Consider the following 24,519-nt stretch of genomic DNA (forward strand, 5'->3'; position numbering starts at 1 on the left):
AAATAAAAAGGTGACAGAAAAAAAGGTGCTGGTTATTATTATTATAATTATTATTATTATACAAATCATAAAATTGAAATTATATTCAAAATACTTTGGAGTTTTTAACAAGTTCAGACTAAACTAAAAAACTTTCAAGAGATACCTTGAGTCTCATCTTTAGGAATTGAACTTAAGGTGATATATCATGTGAACTATTGATTTCTGGAGAATAGTCCATGATTTTAGAACCTCCCTTCGCTCTCCATCCGCTGGGACGCCAGATCACCAGCGTAGAATTTCTCTCAGGTTTCTGATCAAGAAAGCTGTGGAGAATATTCCAAGTTTCGTCAACCAATATTTTCTCCTCAGCCCCGAAAATCTTGGATTTTCAACAGAATTCAATTGGTCTAGAACACCTGCCATATTTAATGCAGGGAAAGATTGAACTTGTACTTTAAAAGTTATGCAATTGAGTTGTTACTCACCAACGTCGTGTGGCAAGTGAGGCTGCTTCCTCAGCCACTCCTTCAGGTGCTCCAAGTCCTTCTGAATCTGCTCAGCGTCTTCGTCGTTGAAAAGGCTTCGAAGTTTCTCCTCCTCTTCCTTAGTTCGTTCTGCATGAAACATTTTTTCCGCTTTGCGTAATGCAGAGGGAATCTCTCTGGAAATATAAATATAGTCGAAATATACAATGTTACGACAGACAATTTTATGCCAATTCTTTATGTAGCAAAATTTACAGTCATCGTATTTATGTAAGATCACCATCAACGGATTTCTAGGTGGTAAAAAAGAGGGATTTAGGACTTTATAAACTCCATTTCAGGGCTTTTAGCTGCTTATAATAAATTAATACCTGTAATTATTAATTAAAAATAACAATGAAATAACTAGTTCAGGTACAATTTGTATACAAAGAGGTGCAATCTTACATGTAATTTCATTATAGACAAGATACAGTTTGTCCAATACAACATCTTTCATCATATTTCAAAATACTGCATATGCTTTTCAATGTTCTCCATAGTGGAGTTTTACCAGTCGTCCGTTAGTATGCGTTTGTACAGTCATGGACACTTCTGGATTGTAAGAATTTCATTAAGTTTCAATGTGATCGTTACAACCCAGATGTGTCCATGGAGAAACTTCTCAATTGCTGCTGATTCCTATGGCAAGTTTGGAGCTCCCCGAGGAGTAGTAATAACGTCATCGTAACGAATAGGTCGTAGGTTCGATATCAGAGGCACATAGTGGTTCGGCCCCACTCTAAACTGTGGGTACAGTCCCGATTAGCCTTTCTGTGCATAAATTGGTCTTAAAACAACAATGCAATCAATTCAATTCAAACAATTCAATTAAGGGTTGTTCATAATAAAGGTTATTTTAAAAGTTACGTCAAAGTTTTAAAATGTGTTTTTTTAGGTCAGAATATAGCTTTTAGGGCATTTATAGCTATTTATAGCTCACACAGAATTTCCGTAGAGCAGGTGCTGTGTACATGAAACGTAAATATCTCTAAATAGGATAAGTCTACGACGTAGCAAATAAAATAGGTATGCGCCTAAAAATCCGTTCTCTAATCTACACTGTTTATAAAATTTACACATGTCCAATGTGAAATTTTACTTCTAATATTTACGTTAATTGATTCATTTTTACTTAAATGCAAGGAACAGAAAATTAAATATTATGATTTACGTGACTTTTTCCGAAAACTAGAATTATCACCTCAGCTCTACTTACAATCGTCGACTCAGTGAATAGTGAGTAAATATTACATTCCATTATAAGATGCTTTTCGCGTTGTTATTCAATAATATTTTAAAAATATAGTTTTACGTTCTTAATACAATTGCCTGCATAATAAAACTTTGTTAAATATCAGTAACGGCTAGAGATCCTCATGCATCTTTCCACTCTTTCACTCCATCAAAAATCTCGATTCGATTACATCACTGTTCCAGACTTCACGTTCTGTGTGAAATCTCAAGAAACTGCACAGAATGATTTGGGCTTTTAACTGACGTGATATTCTACTGATTTGTCTGTCCGGTTGAACTCTACCAAGGTATGAATCCACAGTGTAATTACCTTGAAAAAATTAAAGAGCAGTAGTCAACAATGACATTGAGGAACACCTGGCTGAACAATAACAAGATCAGTAGACAACATGCGCATTTAGCAACCTTAGTCGACATGGGAAATAAGCAACAATGTCTGAACATTGATACGATCAATAGTGGATATTGGCATTGAGCTGCATGTTTCTGAACAATGATCAGGTTTTGATTTCTTTAATTTAATTTTATTTATTTTACTTCGCTTTTTGCGCCACTTGTAGCTAATTTGAGAAGATGGGAATGAGTGATGATACGATTAAAACCCTTTAAAGCCTAGTGGTACAATAATATACCAATACATTTGTAGTTATATATATAGTTTTAAATTAATATTAGGTAGTTGTTGCTGTTTTTATTCAACATCCAGTGCTTAGTATTACATAAATATTTTTCTTCCAGCTGGTACCATAGATTTGAGTTTCCTGTTTTGCGTAGTGTCAAGCTGCAAAACTGTGAACTCCTAAAAACATGGATTTTGGTAAGAGGTAAGATAATTTATTCTTAGTTTCTTCATATTTACTAGTAGTATTACTAATTGATGTGTTTAAATAGTTCATGAACAGTCTGGAGAAAGCCTAAATTCCACTTATTATCTAATTAAATTTTTCTTTGTAGATGAACTACAACTGAAAATCCGCTGGTACATTTCTGCACCGCTAGTCTTTGCCACTATGGCGGATTGTAGTGTTTGCAATGTAAATGTGAAATATGATTTCTTTCACTTCAATCTATGTTAGTGAGTTTTGGTTATGGTCTTATCAAGTTACATTAAAGAAAAACACACGCACACAAACATCATTATATGTTTCTTACTCATTAAGTTGGGAATCTGAACGAAAATATGGATATTTTCCATTTTGTAATAGATAAATTGCAACGTGTGTTTGTCTCAGTTCTACTTGTTTTGCTATAGAAGTAAGTTTGTTGGTTCAGCAATTTGCATATGTGCATTAGTGTCTTTAGCACCTGCATTTTATTTAAGTTGATTTATGTTTTATGTATTGTTTATTTCAGGTTGACTGTAGCTGAAATAGCCACCTTATTAGAAGAAAATGACCTGGACTTAAACAGGCTCTATATAAAACCCCCAGATGAAGGTGAAGGTGTTGCTTCTACTGGCTGTGGTATGGATTCTGTGGCAAAAACAGAAAGGTATTCTAGAACCGAGAAAAAGCATATACAAATATCCCAATCACACCTTATTCTCAAATATAACAAGAATATGGGAGGTGTGGATCGGATCGATCAAGATCTAGGAAATTATGGGATAGGAATTCAAGGGAAGAAATGGTATTGGTGTATTTTTACCTGGTTTATAGATGCAGCTGTTCACAATGGATGGGTCCTCTCTAGAGCAAGTGGATATCAATTATAACACAGCTTGAGTTTAGAAGACATATAGTTCAGATGTACCTTTCAAGACACAGAACTGTTCCTAGAGGACCTGGACGTCCAGCCAGATCTCAGATGACATTCGATATGACCGATTGGACCACCTCATCCAACAAACAGACAGTGCCAGAAGAAGATGCCATGGAGAAAAATGCACGAAACGAGTACAAGCTGAGTGCAGAAAGTGTAAAATTGGACTTTGTTTGCATTGTTTCAAGCCATTTCATAAGCAATGATTTATTGTATGTTCACATTTTGTGTATTTCTTTAGTTTCATTATTATATTACTAATTTTAACAACTTGTTCTTCGAACTGCAATATAGTATATTATTTACTAATGACTTATAATTAGACAATATTCATCTTTCTCCATTTTCTATGCCTTAGCATTCTGAAAATAATATATATATATATATAATTACATAAAAATACAATATAATTAAAGATTCAATCTGCATTTCATTAAACTCAATCCCCAACCAAAACATAAAACCCTATTAATGTTTATCTAAAGAAACACACAAAATTTAGTTTAGTTATAACATTTTAGGAAATTATCATTGTAAATAAGACAACAAAAATATGACAATTCAGGAGCCTAGCGGTACATTAATGTAACACTTTCCTATTCGAAATTGAAAAATAGAATTTGCCAAAATAATGTCAAAAGTCTTGTAAACATGCCTAACTAACATGGTAATATAGAAAAAATTAAAATTCAAAAGAAAAAAAAACGGCTTTAAAGGGTTAAATTAATAAATGGACACTCGCATACATCCGTGCCCAGGTCAGGATTCGAACCCGTGTAGTGGTACTTGAGTGACCAAAAGTACCACACCTCGTAGTGTGAAAAGTTAATTGCTGACCAGAAAGGGAGTAAACAAATTCGTGGCAAGGATGTGTATGTAAGAAAAACAACTTATACTGGGTCAAATGCTTAAATTTACACATATAATAACATGAAGTACTTAAGATTAATACTAGGGGTCCCGGGTTAGATACCCGGTGGAGGCACATAGTGGTTCGGATCCCACTTTAAACTGTAGGTTCAGTCCCGATCAGCCTTACTGTGCACAAAGTGGACTTAAAACAATAAATCAATCAATCATTAAGATTAATACATAAATATTGCCCGTGTGTTTACCATAACAAATATCATCGTTAGTCAGTGGACACGAGATTTGTGTAAGATAATAACCAAAAATGTTAAAACAATAATGACAAGTGCAATTATCACGTTCAGCAACCATTGTTTAAATTTTTCAAAAAATGCAGGGCAATATTTAACAATAGAGGGACTAATGCCCAGAGGTTAAACTTTACGTAAATATGTGTGTATGTGGGGCGTGGGTATATACACAATTTGTATATATATAATGTACATACGTCGTGAGGAATTTGGGGGGCAGAATTTGTATTGCCCCCATAAGTCAGTGCTTATGTTTGCCCCCATCCCTAATCAGAGGGTCTGTGCAAGCCTATGTTCCCAATCTAACTTTGACATTTCGTCCATTTCTTCACTCCCGCAAGTTTGGTATGAAACATAGCACCACGAACAAAATCCTACACCCTTTCTTCATTGACCGGCTTCCTTGACTGAGTGATTAACACAGCACCCGGGTTTGAATCCTGGCCTGTCGCCTGTGCATGGGTGTTCTTGGTGAGTGTCTCTTTTGTTTCATCAAAACATTGCTCATCCTCAACTTCACGATTAGCCTAAAGTGGGAGAAAAGAAGTAAAATAAACCAAATCAATCATTCATCTACATCCCCGAGTAAAACATCAACCGATCCTAGCAGAATACAAACAAAGTGTCAGACGACCGTCAAATTATCCGTTTTAGCATTGCAAGCTGATGATAGGCAAGAAAATGCAAACTTGATGAAGACAAAGTTAACTTTGCATTACTTTAATTTTCTCATTTAAAAATTAATTTGCTCTTAAATATTACTGTTTTACAAGACAATATCTACATACAACAAAAATAGCTACCTGATTGGGAACCTGTAGTAAAAATCAAGAAGATAGACAATTCCAGCAGGTTCTCTGGTTACTACTGACGACTGGTTCTTGGAACACACTCAAGAAACAAACCTCTTTAGCATCGGATTTCGCGATAGACACCGCACACGCAACGACAGTTTCAATGCCAAACTGCAAGAAGTTTAGTGTAAAGGAAGGTGATGGAATTGCATCACCGAAACCAGTCAGCTTTCGAGGTCAGTACAGTGGCTTGTGCATTATGCAATTTTCCCACGTAAAAAGAAGAAACAGGTTTCATCGTTCTAAAATGTGACTGAATAAACTCTCTGCATGATCTCTGTCATCATACTTTGTCTAGTAATTATATATATACTATAGCCTGACAAGTTAAGTCCCGATATGCACTGATCGCTGCGGAGAACTTCCTATTACGTCATCCTCCCCACCACTCTTCTACTCAATGGTCTGGCGTTGAGAGTACCAGTGGTGCCAACTCAGCAAAATTAAGCTAAAACAAATATGACGTACGATTTTCACTGTTTAGCGTGACGGTGCATGCAGGCAGGCTCCTATTATATCAGTTGTTCATTTCGTTTAATCCGGCCTTTGAAAATGCGTGCGGTGCCCCGATCGTAAACTGTAGTATTACGCACGTGCGTTAAGATTTATAACGAAGAGAAACTACTGGGCGAATGACTTCATTTTCTGAATGGGAAATCGAGCATTGGCTTTTTTCTTTTAAAACCGAGTAAGGTGGTGGTTCGTTTGTTTATCGTACTACAATCAGTACGAGAAGGCAATCTGATTACACGCTTGCCTGTGTTCTTTTTTTAAACACTGAAATGTTCTTGCTCTTTACTCTTGGCTGCAAGATTCTTACTTTGAAAAAGGAAGGGGGGGTTAGAGAGAGAGAGACAATCTTCTCTTCACACTATTTTTTTTTAAAGAGAGAGAGAGATAAGAGAAAGATACGAGACGGGAGTGCATGAGAGAGAGAGAGAGAGAGAGAGAGAGAAATTAGGAGAGAGAGAGAGAGAGAAATGATACTACCTTACCTCCCTTTCAGAGGAAGAGATTGTAAGAGAGAGGGTAAAGGTAGCGGGTGAAAGGATGGAATGCTGAAGGGTGAAGAAACCTATAAAAGGAAGGGAAGGGAGAGTTCTCTCTCTCTCTCTCGTCTTGCTTCAGTCTTGGGACCCCAACCATCCATTCACCCACCCGCCTCTGTCTCTTATCTTAATTCGCTACATAACTTCTTACACACACACTCTCTCTCTCTCTCTCTCTCTCTCTCTCTCTCTCTCGAAGGGGAGCGAGGAAAAAAAGGGGGGCTACTTTAGAGGAAAGATAGGAGGAAGAAGAGAAGTGTAAGAGAAAGGTTTCTTGTTTTCCATGGTTACTGACATGTTGGGGATGACTTACTCCGCACACCCGAGAAGAACAGAGAGAGAGAGGGAAGAGAAAAATGTAAGAAGGTGAGAGAGAATTATCCACTCCCTCTCTCTGAGGGAAGAAGAAGAGGGGGGAGAAGAGGACGAGGACTGTCTCCTTTTGTTTTCCTTCCCCCTTTCTCTGTCCTGACCCCTTTCCCCAATTCTCTTCACTGGTGGAGAAAGAGAGAGGGGGTCGAATCTCTCCTTCTCTCTCTCTCTCTCTCTTCCTCTCTTCAAGGGAAAGAAAGAGAAGAAGAGAATATTTGTTCTCTCTCTTCTCTTTTCTTCCAAAGGGAATCTGCTCCCCCTCTCCATTGGGAAGGTCCAGGGAAGGAGAAAGAAGAGAGAGAGAGAAAACCTCACCGGGATCGTTAGAAAGAAAGGAAGGGATAGAGAAGTTAAAGGAAAAAGAAGGTCTCTCTGCTTCTCTTCGTGGAGAGAGATATTTTCTTTTTTGCTTCCCTTTCTCCCCACCACCACCCGCTAGTCGTTCTCTTCTCTTTCCTCCCCTTCCTCCAGCCACCGATCGGAGAGGGAGGAGACTCCCCAGTGAGTACCTCTCTTTGTTCACGAGAGAAAGAGAAGAGGCAGAGAGAGAAGGGAAAGGGGTGTCTGCTTTCCCTTCTTCCCTCCACTATAGGAAGAAAGGAATCCGAACCCTCCGAAGAAGTGCACCTGAAGGAGAGAAATCGAGAAAGGAAGGAAAGACAGGGATATTAATTGGAGAGGAAAGAAGAGTGCCCTCTTTGCCCTCCATACTTCCTCGTTTGGCTCCCCCCTCATACTCTCTTCCAGATCTCCCCCCACACACCCTGCCCATTTTCCCCCCTTGCGCTTGTTTCTCTCCTATTTCGTTTCGCCACGGCCCTCCCTTGCCCCCCCCCCCCCAGACGAAGAAAAGAATCGAAAAGCGTTTCCTTTATTTTTTCAGCAAAGAGGTTCTCTCTGTCATTTCTCTCTCTCTTTCTGAAAGGGGAAGGTCCAGGGAAGGTCTCTTTCTCTTTCTGTTACCTTCCCTAGACCTACCCGAGAGAGAGAGACTAACTTTACCTTCTTTCCCTCTTTTTCAATCTGTGGAAGAGGGAGGGGCTGGTTATGGGGTTCAATCCTCTTCTCTTTCCTCCTCCACCTTCTCCTTCTCCATTCTACTTCTTTCTTCTCTATTTCTCTCGCATTCTCTTTCTCAACAAGAAAGAAGAAAGAGCATCCTTTCCCTCTCGTATCTTTCTCTCTCTCCTCTTCCCTCTGTCTCTTGTTCTCTCTCTCTCTTTCTTCTTTTTCTTCTTCTTCAAAAGAAGGACGTAAAAAACTCCTCTATCCTCTCCCGGACCGAAATTAGTTCCTTCTATCTCCTCTCTTCCACTCCCTCGAAAAGAAAGGTGAAGAAGAAAAATATTTTCCCTTTCTCTCTCCATTCTTTCTTACTTCTTCCACGAGGGAGAGAGAGAGAGAGGGGGGTGAGGGAGAGGAAGGGTGAAAGTAGAGGACCCGTATTTATCCCCAACCTCCACTCCAATCTGCCCGTCTTCTCTTTTAGTCAAGAAAGAGAGAGAGAGAGAGATAGGGAGAGAGAGAGAGAGAAAGACTGTCTAATTCCAACCCTTCCTCTCCTCCAAACCTTCCATCTGTCTCTTTCAGATACACTTTTCTTGCCTTTTTCTGGAAAGAGAGGAGTGTTGGAAGATGCCCCTCCCCCTTTCATGATTCTCCCTCCCTTCCTTCCCTTTCTATCAATCTTGCCCTCTCTCTCTCTCTCTCTCTCTCTCTCTCTCTACTACCCCGTCCCAGAGAGAGAGAGAGATGAAGATAGTAGGAGAGAAGGAGAGAAAGAGTAGATGCTGCCTCCTAATAGTCCCCCGTTCCCCTTTCTCGGTGACGAGGAAAGAGCGATGTTGGCCAAGTAAAGTGAACCCTTTTTCTCACTTTTACACATGAAAGGGAAGAGGTCAAATCTCCTCTCCTCTCGAGAGAAGGGGGGAGATGAGATGAGAGAGAGAGAGAGAGAGAGAGAGAGAGAGAGAGAGAGGGAGAGAGAAAGGGAAGAAAGGAAAGGAATGTTCCCTCTTACAGAGAGAGAGAGAGAGTTCTCTTTCTTCCTTTTTTTCTTCTATTTTGCCTTTTTCTCCACGTGGGAGTCGGCAATCCCGTTCCAGAGAGAGACCGAATAAGAGGAAAGGGCCGCGGTGCCACAAGAGAGAGAGAAATGAGAGAAAGAGAACGGGGCGCTGGCATTGGCGGGTCCCGGGTTGAATGAAAGAGTGTAAGATTAGAGAAAGGAAAGAAATGAAAGCTGAAAGGGGAAGGTCCAGGGAAGGTAACTGAGGAAAAGGTGGGAGAGGGGGAAGCAGAGGCAAAGTCCCTTCGTTTTCCTTCGATTTCTCTCCCTCAGGTGAGAGAGAGAGAGACAGAAAGAAAGAAGAGAGAGAAAAGTCATCAACCTTCCCCCCCCCCAACCTCTGGAGAGAAAAGAGAGATACGTGAAGAAGAAAGAGAGAAGAAAATACTTTCATCCTTTCTCTTGCAGAGGGAAGAGATAACAAAAAAAAAAGAAAACAGTTTCTCTCCCTTTAACTAGCCTTTCCTTCCCCTTTCACCGATAGGAAGGGAGAAGAGAATACGGGAGAAAGAGAAAGAAAGAAATGAGGAAAAGAGAGAGGGCAGGTAGAGAGAGAGAATTGAGACGGGGGCAAGGGGGGCAAGAGGAGGAGGTGGTGATGGCCCTGGAAGATAACAAAGAAAGAAGAAGCATTGGTAATTAAAAGAAGAACCTCTCTCTCTCCCTCATGAGAATAAAGAGAGTAAGAAAAAAAAAGAGAGAACTACCTCTTCTCCTTCTCCCTTCCGATCACGACACTACCCCCACCCCCCTCTCTCTCTAGAGAGAGAAAAGCGGGATGTGGAATGGAGGTGCCACCTCCCCTCCTCCCCAGTCGGGGTGTAAGGGGTGTGGGGGGGAGAGAGAGAAAGGAAGAAAGCAGAAGAGGCAGGGAAAGAAGTTTCCATCATTTCTTTCTTTCAAGAAAGGGGAAGGTCCAGGGAAGGTAACAGTTCTTCTCTTCTCCTTCTCTCCCCTCCTGTTGCCCCCTCTCCTCCTTTTCTTCCCCTTTTTCTTTCCTTTTTTGGGGTGAGAGAGAGAAAGTAAAAAGAGTGAAAAAAGAGAAGCAGAGGAAGAAGGAAAGAGATATTTTCACCAGAGAGAGAGAGAAAGGAAAGAATACAACAAAAAGAGAAGGGTTTTAAAGAGAAAAAACAGAGGCAGGTAAAAAAGTGGGGAGGGGCATCTGTGTGTGTGTGTGAGAGAGAGAGAGAGAGAGATCTTTCACTCTTTTTCTAACTCTTCTTCTTCTTCCGAGAAAATAAGGTGATATCTACTACTTCTTCCTTTCCAGTAGAAAGAGAGAGAGAGAAATAGTGAAAAATGAATCGATTAGGGGGGAGGAAGGAGAGAGAAGGAGTGCCCCCCTTGCCCCCTCTTAAAGGAAAAAAAGGAATAGAGAGAGAGAGAGAGAAGGAACAAGAGAGAGATAATACAACACCCCCCACCCCCTGGGCCCTTTCTCGGGTCAGGTAACGGAGAGCCGGCCCCCACGTTCCAGATAGAGAGAGAGAGAGAGACAGGAAAGACAGAAAGCCACTTTTGCCCCCCCCCTCTGTCTCCTTAGGTGGGTGTAGGTGGGTGTGCGTAGAGTTCTAACCTCTCTCTTTTCTTTCTCCTACTCCCCCAAAAGGCCGGGCGGGAGGAAAATGGATTTAGAGAGAGAGGCTTTCCCTCTTTTCTTCCTCCTTCCTTTTTAACCCTCCGTCATCCTGTAAGAGAGAGAGAGGGGAGAAAGAGTGGGAGAGAGAGCGGTCAAAAGGAGAGGAGTTTGTTCTTTTGGGAGTCTCTCTTCAAGAGATGGACTTATGGACGTGCGTGTAGATGAACTGATAATTAGACTTGGTGAAGCCGATTCAGTCACGGACACAGATTCATCGGTAGACACAGACTCGGATGAGTGGGAGAGTGAAACTGAAGAAGGAGAACTGGAAAACATTTAGAAGGGAGCTCAGTTCTATCGTTTATAAATTTTTCATTTTTCTATCGTTTTATTTCATACATTTGTTATGATGGTAAGAATTTTTTTTTAAAAAAAGTTTTTTCTTCAAAGTTAGGATATTTTATCTACTCATAGCCCTTATAATCATAAGTTATGAAATTTTGTTTTCTGTTCAATATTTCAATTTTCTTTAACGTATGCTATATCATACGTTGGGCACTTAGGCGTTACAGACACACCTTACTGCCCAGCGTATGAAATATCATACGTTACAAACTTCAAGGTAGTTCTGTTGATATTAAGAACATTCTGATTTTCTTGTTCGTAACACACAATTAACATTGTAATTTTAATTACTGTAATTTCAGTATAATAGAATTACAATTCTGTATTTTTTAAATATTTTTAAAAATACACTTGCACAAATAGAAAAGTTTTACATGTAAGCTTGCTTCTGCTTGTAAAACGAAAATGAAAATGACAAAACACTTAAGGTGTAATCCAACATGTCAGTTAAACTCATATTTTGCACAGTTGACCATTTACCAGGTATAATTGTTATTATTTAGACACTATACTTGCACAAATAGTAAGTAATGTCGCACTCTCTTAGATGCTTGAAATATGTCATGATGAAATTTCAGCGCCTCGAATGGAAAATAACAAAACACTTCTTAGGATGTACATGTAATCCAACATTACACTTCACACACTTACATTTAGCACATTTTCCACATTGTCCTCATCTACGCTAACTACGTTCCTCGTCTATAAGGTGACCTCGGCCATCGTATCTCACCTCCTCTGGTACCTGGGGTGATACTTTTGGACAGATCCTTTTGGGACGATCGAAATCAGGTCCACTGAGCAGTGCTAAAACTATACGCCTCGTGAATGCAAGTAGAGGCATTTCTTGTTCTATAAATCTGTAGAGCAGCCATGCATTTACAGCTGCTCCATTTAGGCAGAATCTAAAAATGGGCCAATACCATTTCTTGTTTCTAATGTGAATACGATGGGTGCCTCTCAACTTGTCAAATAAATCGACTCCTCCCCAGGGACGGCGACAGGGGTGGGCACGGGTGGCAAGCGCCCACCCAAAAAATCCTGTGCCCACCCGATTGCCCACCCAATCAAATTCAAAAGTACATATACTTGGGGATATATGAATGATTCAATAAATAACTGTATTCTGGTGTACATAACATGTATTTTTAACTTCAGAATAGTATCTATGCTAGAAATGTTCACATATTATCAACTCATAAAAAGCCAATTTTGTTATTAGAAAGTGAAAGTAATTACTAGAGCTATTGAAACAAAAACTGTGATAAAAAATGAACACTTCCATAATTAAAAGCAGCTAGTAGGCTTAGGAGGCTCAAAATTATTCAGGGTATGATCAAGATAAGATTAGATCAGAATTTAGGGTGAACTTGACGACAGCAGCTCCGGGCCTTCACTGGGAAAGACTGCTTTGAAAAGTACCACATAATGAAAAAAAAAAGTTAGGTACTTCGTATGTGGGAAAAATATAACAACAAACCACACCATGTAACTTAGCGAGAAGTTATAACTGAAACTGTGTAGAGGAGATTGGAGCAGTGGCGCAACCACAGGGTGAAGGGGGCATTGCCCCCCCCCCTCGAACCTTGGACTGAAATAAGTTCTAGGGGGCAAAGGGGGGAAACATTGACGGCTAAGTGTACCTGCAGGGGGCAATTACCGCCCGCACCTTCAAATTTTATGCAAATAAAAAATACTTTTCGTAAAATTTTCTTGATCGCTTCGCTCGCAATGCCTGCTTTTCTTAGTCTTATCAAGTTCAGAACCGTAGCTAGAGGGTGGATGGAGTCGGTCCTGGGCGCCGAACAATTTTAAAAAAAAAGTTGTAAAATTGATTTTTTGTTTTAAGTTCACTTTACGCACTGAAAGGCTAATCGGGACTGGACCTACAGTTTAAAGTGGGATCCGAACAACTGTACCATGTGCCTCCACCGGGTATCGAGCCTGGGACCCCTTCATTACAAGACGACGATCTTACCACTACACCATCGGCGAGGCACAAAAGTTGTACAAGAGTGAATCAATTGGCGTCTCGTGAAATTATTTCCACCCTATTAAATCAATATTCATTATACCCTGCAATAACATTGTATCCAAAAATGTTCTTCCTCGCTTCGCTCGCATTTTATCATTCTTCTCTGTAATGAATTCTAGATTTCCATCTTGCATATATGTGAAACATATATCGTGCATGAAAGTTATACATGTTAATGTAAAAAACAATTATATTTGGAATTCATTTATCAAGCATTTTCTGTCTTTCAAAAATTTTTGCGTGCTTGTTTTCCATTATTAATGTGAAATTGAAAGTGTTGAAAAAATCATTCAAATTGTTTGTTCGAACACAAATGCTTTAGCACCAACTTCTACCCCCTTTTTGCATAGTTTACGAGGGTAATAACGTCTTTGATACTACCGCTGCTACTGCTATTACTACTACTAAAAATAATGTTGGTCCCGGGTGCGTATCCCGGCTTAGGCATGGATGTTTGTGAGTGTCCATTCATCAATTTCATCATATCATCACTCATCCCCATCTTCGCAACTTAACCAAAAGTGGCACAAGAAGCGAAGTAAAATAAAGCAAATCAATAATAATAATGTTATAATAATATTATCATTATTAATTTTTATTATCATTATTACTACTACTACGATTATTATTATTATTATTATTAGTGGTACGTTTATCCTGGTACTTCCCCCCCCTAGGCAAAAATTCGTGATTGTGCCTCAGGATTGGAATGAGGTTTTGGTGCTGCTCCGGGCCTCCACATACGTATATAAATCGCGGCCTGAGTATGGTTAAAATATTCTCCAAATAAACAAATAAAAACATCATCTTAGCTTTACTTCCTTTGGCAAAACCAAATATTAATTCGACTTTTTAATTTTTATTCGAATAATTTAATCAAGAAGACTTAGATGGGAGGACCATGCGACACGAATGGCAGAGGAAAGAATAGTTTACAGGATTCTCGTTGTGAAACCTGATCGTGAGAGACCTGTAGGAAGGCCAAGACGAAGATGGAGGGATGATTTTGAGATAGACCTAAAGGAAATCGGTAAGAATGGAAAAGATTGGATTGATCTTGCCCAGGATAGGGACAATGGAAAGCTAGTGTTGATTCAGCCATAAACCTTCGGGTTTAATAATCACTACAATACCGAACTGAATATATTTTAAATATGGAAAAAGCTACAGAATTATTCATTTCTTAATGAGTGGCTTATCCTATTTAGAAATCCTCGTTCCACACATAAATTTTGTCACCTGAATCAGCCAAAAATGTCAACAAAATCTGTAGATGCAGCTGAAGTAAAGAAGGAAAAGTTTTGTCAGAAGTATCCAGAAGACGATTTTGTTAGTTTGATTTTAAGCCCACTTTTAGGCTCATATAGGCTAATCGGTACTAAACATACAGTTTAACGAGTAGTCCGAACCAGTGTGCATTATGCTTCCACCAGAGGAGGGGGGGGTCGAACACATGACCTCTTCATTATAATGCCGCAGCGTTATGCCATTGGGGAAAAAATATACAGAAAGATCTCGCATCAAACGTATCATTTTATCACCATAGAAGATTCGTCTACTTTTAGAGGGTTATTGACTGAGACAAATATTTGAGACTTTCGAGAAACAACATCATTGTTCACGGAATTAGCTGCCTTGATCCACTAATGAAACGCTGTGCGATTGAAATTACCACCTAAACTTTCTAAGAGGTATGAACTAATGAAACTCCATTTTTGCAAGAGTAGGTTGGGGTTGATTTGTTTTATTTTAAGTAATTTTTCTGCTAATTTTTATAATGACGACGATAAGGTTCAATGGTAATTAGATGAAAGTAACGAAGGAGCGAAAACAAACACATGCTGACACTCAAAATACAAACCCTCACAAATTATTACTTTGACAGTAGTAGTCCATGACAGTGGTTCCAGGTGCTAGGGACTCGTTGCCTTGTAAGAATAAAGTTTCCAGGGTATGCTGCACAGGATAAAGGTTGACATTCTAATGTGTTCGAAATGGTTACACCATACAACCCAAGTCATCTATGAAAATAGATGAATTATTACTGGTACGGTAATCAACTTTGATGAATTCCTTGTGTCCTAAATTATTTTGTTACCTCATAAAATATGTTCATGTAACCATACGTGTATTGCTTCTCCCGCATTAGTAACATGAAAGTTAAGAAAACGAAGAGCAACTTAGCTAATAATCTCTTCAATTCTGAACAGATTTTTCAATCCTACTTGTTTATTACTTATGAGTGATATTGTGTGAAAATAGCCTTTCGTTAGCCTAGGAATACTTCATGGACAATGAACAAACAATTGGTTATCCATGTGTGTTTTAAATCATTCCTAATAAAACGTTCATTATAATCTAAACATTCAGTGGCGGCGATTAGGAGGAGCGGGAAGTGGGGGATGCAGTTCCCCCGCCACATTTTGCCACTTTTTGCCCCCGCAATATGACCTCATTATGCTAAGCCATTTCTACCAAGAAAAAGTATATTGTCCTTGCCCCTCAAATGTTGGCACCCATTCGCCGCTACTACAAACATTCATATAGATTTCTCAATTGTAAAAACCTTATAAGCTAAAATTGTGACCCCTAAAGAGTAAGAAAACTCTTTCAGTCCAAAACTCATACCATGAAAATACTATGCTCAGGAACAGGCATTTAAATTACGAGAAACTTCACGATTGTCTACCATCGCACTTTCTACCACTGTCGCCGAATACATAAAATCAAGTATGGGTCTTGTATTTGCAACACAAGTTTAAATAAACCTAATTCACATTTATTTTACTCTATAAACATGCATGAATGAATGTGACTAGAATGTATAGTTACGCATGGGTAAACACTTCCTTGAAATAAGTGTGCCCATCAGAGACAAAGCGAAAGGAATGGAACAAGATGCGACAATAGATTAGAAAAGACAAAGGGGAAAACAAGAAAAGGAAAGGGAAAAGAAGTAAGAGAAAAATCGGGAGTGTAAGAGAGAGGAGGATACATACGTCTTACATACACATATATACTATATATGGTCTTACATTTATACGGGCCCACCCTAATCTATCAATATGGAGCCTAAATCTAATCTAAAGCCAGATAAAAACAGAATGTTTTAATTTTATTGCCTACAAAAATTAGCCTGTTCCATCCTTTTTCGCCTCACTTCTATTTAATATATTTTTTGTATCAACCCCATGAGACGCGAGGCCCCGGGCGGTCGCCCACCCCTTGATACACCACTGCACATACCTCCTTTACAAATTCTAGGGCACCCCGCTGCAAGACAACCAAGGATGACATCATACTGCTGGAAAACCTTCGCGTTCACTGTCTGAATTGTGGGCTCAGACAGAGATCACGAAGCTTGCCAAACGTAGAACTGCGCATGCTCAGCTAGCAGTATTCTTAGGCAGATTGTTGAATCATACACGACATGGGCCATCCTATATGTGACCGAATTCTAAATGTCCTCGTTTAGAATATGTAGAGTTAACAAGAAAACATTATGTTTCGTAGTTTCGAGGAACACCAATTTAATTGTAATATAGTAGTTTTTATGAATAGCAGATAGAATAGTGTAATATGGTAGTAGTTGTATTGATGATAATATTGGGACACTTATAGCGTACAAATGAAGAGCTCATATGATTAAACAGCACGATTTGGCTACACTTAAAACAATGTCAAGATGCCCATATGCCCCAATCGGCTATGTGTGTACATATTTAAATCTAAAGAATTTTGAGCCCTAGTGTACAAATGAAGAACCCCCCTCAGACAGATTTGGCCATGTGTGCAAAGGCTGAATCTCTCAGTTTGTTGTCCATAAGCTTGTCAAAAATATGCCCCTCTTGATATTATTATTGCTACACTTAAACTAAGCCAAAAATGCTCATAAGAGCTTTTGCTTACACAATAATATAATGTAATATATGCTTAAATACTTGTTGCTGTTATGTTAATATGTTACCTGGAATATGCTCAATATTTTAATTGGACACCAGCCTCAACTCATATATCTAGTACTAAGACAATGCAATATGCAGAGGCCTTCTAGAATTGCTCTGTGACTCTCTCATTTCTTACATCATATACATATGATTTTTCACCTATAAGAATAACACTACATATGGTGTCATCAGGGAGTGTATCGTGGAATTCACAGATAATTTTAATGTTTGTCCTGTCATTAACCACAACTTGTTTCCTTTTTGAGGTGTTGATGACAAACATGGGTCTCTGTGCTTTGAATTCATCTGGTGTGTAATACATGTCAGTATTGCCAGTAGTGACCCTTTTGTATGCTGTAAATGCTTCATATAATTTAAGAAAATCATCCTTGGACATGTCTAAATTATAATTTTCTCTAGGAAATACCTCATTTCTGCCATTTTTAAGATATATGTTCTTGATGTTGCAGCTATCAAACTTACTTGAATTTTTTTCCTGATTATTGTGTCTTCCAGTTTGAAACAGTACCACCACAAAATCTGGCATGTCATATTGTATACTGGAGAATGAATTTGTAGCATCAAACTCATAATAGGTACCAGTGGCAGGCTTCTGTACACATTGATATGTATAAAATTGTAAAGGTACCTGTGGATTTTTTATTATATCTGCTTTGTATTTAAGAGCATAACTGGCTTCATATTCAACTACTGGAATTCTTAGCTCCATAGTCTGAATAAGGCACTTGCCTTCATCAGGTAGGGTATTAGGCAGAGCTTCCCCGGTAGAGTTTAATGTACCTCATCAAAGCATTATTATCATTGGCAGCTCTTCTAAATGTAATTCTTAAACCACCCTTCCACATAATATCTTTGTAATCTGAGAAGAATCCTGGCAACAGGCGCATAGGAAACAATACTGTGTGGCTTTTAGATATAATTTTATCACCAGCCTCAAATCCACCTATTTTGTAGTAAGAAGCCTCGGTTTTGGATAATTTTAGTGTGGCCAAAGCAGTAGAGGTAATGCCGGGGTAATCTACTCTGTTTATAACAACACCATGTTTTCTGATCTCAATTTCAGAGAACAGATGTGGCACAAAATTGTCTACCAATCTTATATTTGAATTTGCCGGATAATCTGTACCATCGAGTTTACAACATCAAATTTGATGTATAGATCTGCTCTGTGAGGGTGTATAAAGCCATCCCCTACATCAAGATCAACCTCAATCTCTGTGTTGGGTTGATTTAAATTTGCAAAGGTCCTCCTGTTTGGGGGGAATGATTGTAGCTCATAACTCTCAATATTTTCCATTTTTTTTGTATGTATTTTTATTTAAATATTAATCTCTATGATTGCAGTTGTTGTGGCTCCAGCAAAATCAACTAATTCTTCTTTTTCATTAGTGACCATCAACTCAATGTAATCTATTCTATTATGGCACACAGGAAAATATAATGTTGGTGATGGAGTGTAGATGATGGGCTCCATAAATTCAGAGTTAGGTTTAAATGTTGCAATGATGCCAGTTTGTTTGTGAGTGCCTATGCCATTTGATTTGGTGATCATACCCTCGGCCACATTACAGTGAATATTTAGAGTTTCTATGGCTAAGAATTTGTGTATATTAATAGCAGTGTGTTTGATGGCTGGTTCAAGTTTTGTGTTGTTCTCAAAGCCTAACAGCTCTCCTATAGTACCCAGATCCACTGTTTCTGTAGCAGACACAATCTCTACTCTGTGATTGACAGAATTTTGAGTTAAAACTATACCTCTGGGTAACTGAGCATTTAGAGTAGACAGATTATATTGCCCTGGAGTGATGACAATTTTTTGATCACCAACTGCAATTGTGTTGATGTGGTGTGTAATATTAGGGATCAAGTACATGCCATAAAATGCTCTGAGAGCTATTGTTTTGGGATACACTATATCATCATGTAATCTAAGTTTCAATATTGAATTTTGGCTGGTGAGATGGAATACCCCCATGATGTTTTAAATACCACAGGGCTTTTTGAAAATCTTCAATTGATGGTTTATTTATTTGAGACATATATCTAAGAACAGATAAACACAGATGTCCACAATTAACATCTTTGAAATTTTGAACACGGGCATTATTGTAATAAAGATTAGTTGATTTTAGATATTTTACTAAATTTTCAGGTGAAATACCTCCAAATGAATCAAACACAAATGCCTCATTTTTTAAATATTTAAGATAACAGATCCAGTGAGTGCCCTGATTTTTGTACTTATCCAAATTAACTATGCCACACTCTTTATTGAGTGGTTGTTCTGGTAAAGAATCAGACATGTACACACCTCTAAAATTTTTGATGCCCAGTGGCTTGATTAAAGCTTCAATATCTTGGTTTGTAAGCGGCTCTTGTTTTTTTTAAACTTATTCATGGCTCTCTTAACACCTTTGCCTTGTTTCTCTATGGCCAGATTATGGCGCTTCAATTCATCTAATTCTGCCTTATTCTTTTTGGCATCTATTACTGTTTTTGCTATGGCAGCTGATCCCCCAGCCAAGCTCCCAACAGCCCCAAGTGCTGCTAAGATGGCCGGAATAGTAAATATGAAGCCACCCACATGTGATTTTTTTCTAGATTGTTGTAATTTTTTTAATTGGGGGGTGCTAAGTAATAATTTCATACCATGGCCCTTGGCAAGACAAGAGTTTTTATTTCTTGCGCTGCTTTTTGGTTAAAAGACTATCAATAGTTTCAAGAGATTTAAGACCTGCATAAGGTATCTGATACATAACACCCTTGGCCTTCATCCTAGGTTTATTATATACATATTCACAACCCCCACCCCAGTTTTTGTTTGGTGTTCATAGCTATGGTGGTCCCCAATGCTGTTATTCTCTCACCCAAATAAGCATCTTTGCTTACAAATCTACCAAATGCAGCCTCTTCTAATTTTTTGTCTGCCACATGTCTCTTCTCAAGATCAGTATGTGTGTTGTGTGCTATGTCATGGTCTCTACAAGCAGCATCTAGAGGATTAACACCAGGATCACCTCTGTTTAATCTATGGTCCAATTTTGTGCCTGGATCACAATACTGATAGCCTGGAATGTGTAGTTCAAATGGCTGCTTGTTTATAATGTCATGAACCAGCCCCCGACCCTCAGAGATATTCCAAAATTTAGGTGGTAGAGTATTAATAATTTTTATAAGATATCCAATGCCCTTAGTGTCATTCACTATAAAATTAGACAATTTTGTGCTTATCATGTCCATAATTCCAACTTTTTCATTGTAAAAATTGTGGTTGCCAGCATTTTCTTCCCCAGCTATCACCAGCAACCTATCTACAAGTTTCCTGACATCATCAACCCACACAAATTCTTTAGGCAATGTGTTGTACTGTTTGATCCCACTACCTGTCTTGATTTGTGACGATATGGGCTTGATTAAGTTGTTGTATTTTGCTCCACTGCTAGACTTGACTCTTTTTTGTGTAGGATCATTGTTCTGGTATAGAGCATCTGATTTTATTAATATTTCTTTGTAATGCTCATAATCTTGATCTGTATAGCTGTCAGGTCTCTTCCGAGTCATCAGTTCCCACAATCCAGGTGTGCCAGGATATTTAACAAAACCACCTCTTTCTCCAAGATGAGATTCTGAATATACAATCAGATCATCTCCCATAAATGTTACTCTGAAATTGCCAATTCTATGTATGATGCTACCATCATGCTCTGTGTCAGCATATAAGCCAAAGACCTCATCTTTGTTGTCTTTAGGTGTGCTTAAATATTTTTGAGCAAGAAGACCTAATTCAATAGGATCCTGAGTAGCTTCAATTCTTCGAGGAGCAACAGGACTAGGTGTATGAATACCAGAAAGTGGGGTGATTGGATAATCTAATATGTTCCTAGCAGCTACAGGTACAAGCTATGTGATCAAATTTTGATTTTGCTCTGTAACAGTTTTGATATTTTTACCTAATTCACTAATAGCATCAATAATAGGTTGTTCTGTTTGCTTGTGTTGTTCCTCGGTTCTCTGATTTCCATCCCTTAAATCGTTTTACAAGATAATCTCTTAATTTAAGATCATCAATGATTGGCCTTTTCATGGTTATTTATATATGTTTCAATGTCTAGAAAATTGTTGATTTTATTTCTGTATTTACCACTATTGGGTTTCCTTGTCATATCAATTGTGACAAACCCATAACTGTCCTGGTTCCAGCACCTACTGCAAAACTTGGAAAAATCATTGTAGCTCAAGTCCCCACCTACATATTCATCATGTATGTGTTTGAGGTTGGTATGATCTTGATGAAACACACATATAAAATTGCTGTTGTCTCGGATCAGCTGCTTTGGAATTTTAGAAAAAGTCTGTGCCAGGTAGAAGCAATCTATGTTTTTGTGTCGGCCCTGTGTAAAAAAATTTCTAACCTTATTTTGATTATCCAGTATAAGGTCATCAAACACAACAACAGAGTTGTCAAGACAGTCATGGAGTGGCTTAACATCTGATTCAAAAGTGGCTATATCCAGTCCATCATATAGCTTCATCAGCTGCTGATATTTTAATTGTTCTAAGCTCTTAGAGAAGACATACAAGTGCCTGTTTTTCCAGTCTAACCAGTTGGGTGCCAATAAAAAATTATCAATCATTAGTGTAGTTTTACCACAAGCCGATGGCCCAACAATAAGACATCTAATATTATCAGGCAGCAGCTTTCCATTTCTCTTAATCTGCTGTTCAGGCTCTGGCAGTCTCTTTATAACATCCCAGGTGTTCATAGTATCATTTTGTTTGCCTCGATCCAGCTGTGTTCTGGGAGTCCTAGCCATTTCACCAGTATCTTGTTGCCTTTTCTGCGGATGATTTTTTCTATGAGATATGTGTCAGGCTCTTTAGTTTTGTTGAGTTCTTCTTCATAGAACCTGCCTTTGAGAATTTCTCCTCGGTGGTCTTTTATTATATATGTGTATCGGGTCCCAGGTTTAACTTGAGCCACTGTAAATAATTCAGTGCTCCAGTTTCTAATAAAGCCTCTTTTGAATAAGTGCTTATATTTGCTGATTCTTACTTGATCACCAACCTTGTATTTGGCTTTTCTTGTTGTTAACTGGTATCTAGGATAATAAACAGTACTGATCAATTTTTGCTCATCAGATGAAGTTACCTCAGAGGGTTTCATGTTGATTGTGGAATGGACCGAGTTGTTATATCTATCTAAAAGTTCTGGTAGGATTGTGAGCCATTTATAATTACCTTGGAGGGTAAATTGTTTATACATATGATTTTTTAGGGTTTTCTTGAATCTTTCTACAATTGAGGCCTTAAGATCACTGTAACTCGAGTAATGTTGTATTGACTGGCTTTTAATAAATTGTTGGAACACAGAATTATAGAATTCTTTGCCATTATCTGTTTGGAAATAGCGCGGTGATCTTCCACTCTGATTGATGATTGTCCTGAAGGCTTCTGTAACACATGCTCCAGTCTTGGATTTGAGTGGCACAGCCCAGGCAAATTCTGAAAATGTATCTATGACAGTGAGTAGATACTTGTAGCCCTTGTTGATTTTGTCTAAGTTTTTCAGCTGTCCACTTGCCATTTCCACTAAGTCACACTGCCATAAAACATCTATGCCTTTTCTAACCACTGGCAGTCTCTTATAATTATGTCTGGCTTGTCTGTGTAATTCATCAACAATAATTTGTCTAGACATAGTATGTAAACAAGAATATTGCAAATATAGGGTGTTCAGCAGCTGATACTACAGGATTTTCTAAATACAGTTTGTCTCCTATTTGTATATAAAATTCCAGAGAGCCATCATCTTCAGCATAAGATGTTTCTAATGTATTGGGGTCTGTAAAATCCTCTAACTCTACACTGGTGATTTTTGCTTTGTTATCAGCATTTGTTATTGATAAGGTAGGGTAGTGATGTGCCTGTGGTTGTAGCCAATATTTGATCTTGATTGGTCTAAGTGTGCCTCAACAAGAAACTGGTAATAAAATTGTGCAGGGGACAGCATATATATTTTGCCACCTGGTGTAAATGGTGAATCATATTCTTTGTTGGGGATACTGTACAATTCAAGAATTACTGTATGTTTAGGATTCTCAATTATGCCATTTATTTCTTTTTCTGCTGTAAGCAATCTACTTGTTACAGATTCAAGGTGCTCATTGATAGTCCTAACAACATCATCATGGCCTGGCTTGATCTTTATGTCCACAACAAGTTTTTTGTATTGTTGCACATTTTCTTGTAGCTGGGTCGCAAAAACAGACAAAGCATTTGCTTGATTGGTTTCCATGGTCCCTAGCTGTTGCTTGATATTAGCTACAATATGCTGTAAATTTTCAACAACTGGCAATTTTGAATTTTGAGCAGTAAGATCATGGACTTGTCTTCTGATATCCTCAAACAGGGCATGCAGTTCATTAATATGTTGATTAGTTGGTAGAGTTGCCACTGTCTGAGTAAGTTGTTTGATCTCTGTCTGGATATTCTTGATATCTTCTGATTTCAATATGCGATTCACTGCTCTCTTTATATTTTTAAGTTCCTGTGATGTAGGCAGATTTGATACAGTATTCTGCAAAGATTCAAGTGCCAATTTCACATCATTTAATTCAGAAGCATCAACCACACCACGCATAGCATCTTGAAGCAGGGCTATATCTGCCTGAGTGGGTGTTGATTGTTGTAAAATTTCAAGCTTTGTTTGGATATCATCGATCAAGTGATGAAAATGAGAAAGCTCAGATTCAGTGTTGAGGTTTTCAAGTTTTGTGATCTGTTGCTGGACACTGACAAGGGTGTCTACAATACCAGGCAGGCGGGATTCTAGAGATTCTTGTACATTTGTCAAATCACTTTGCACTGCTGCTATTGTACCCTCAAGATGGGTTATGGTACTTTGAATTTTTCCAAAATCTTCATATGTTTCAAGTTTGCAGCTTAATGTTGGCAACACTCCGAGTTATTGCACTCAAAGCTTCAGAAGATGGCAAGTTGTTCATAAAATTTTCAAGTGTCTCAATTTTTTCTTTAACCTCGGCTATGGCATTGTTTTGAGGGCCCAGATTAGGAATCTCCAGTGATTGAATCTGTTCTTTTAGAGTGGAAATCACTAGATCACTATATCTTCTTGTGATTTTATGCTTTTGACAATTGTTTGGAGCTGTGTCTGGACATTATTTATCTGCTCTTCCAATTGCTGTTTCAATTGCTCCGAGTTGGTGGCCTGGGTCTTAAATTTGGCTTGAAGAGCTGCTACAGCCTCCTCTAAACTTTGAAAATTATCCAATGTAGCCAAGTCAGTATATTTTTGAAGCAGCAATTTGAGTTCTGAATCAATTTTAAGAAGAGGGTCCATGCATTATGACTGTAAATTTGTAATTTCTAGTTGAAGACTGGCATTGAGTGTGGTTTGTAAAGCTTGTAAATCACTTCTTAATTTTATGACTCTGACATCAAGCATCAGAATCTCATCACTGTGATCTTCATGCCTTGTATGG

General features: G+C 38.4%; 1 protein-coding gene across 3 annotated transcripts in view; it reads right to left on the reverse strand.

Moving 5' to 3' along the window:
* LOC145979435 (retinol-binding protein pinta-like) overlaps positions 1-24,519 on the reverse strand; it is a 112,785-nt gene that overhangs the window by 82,623 nt on the left and 5,643 nt on the right. For 2 of the 3 annotated variants that reach the window (XR_014440783.1, XM_083112326.1), the window contains exons 1-2: positions 5,488-5,751; positions 468-643 (exon numbers count right to left, since the gene is read on the reverse strand). Coding sequence is in view for 2 of the 3 variants with exons in the window: in XM_083112326.1 (XP_082968452.1) it covers positions 468-609 (142 nt within the window). In the remaining variant the exon portion in view is untranslated. Of the gene's footprint in view, positions 1-467; positions 644-5,487; positions 5,752-24,519 lie in introns of those variants that run through there. The other variant, XM_083112327.1, reaches the window with a different exon arrangement.

The sequence above is a fragment of the Lepisma saccharinum genome, chromosome 26, assembly GCF_977018435.1.
Source record: "Lepisma saccharinum chromosome 26, izLepSacc3.1, whole genome shotgun sequence".
Classification (NCBI taxonomy): Eukaryota; Metazoa; Arthropoda; class Insecta; order Zygentoma; family Lepismatidae; genus Lepisma; species Lepisma saccharinum.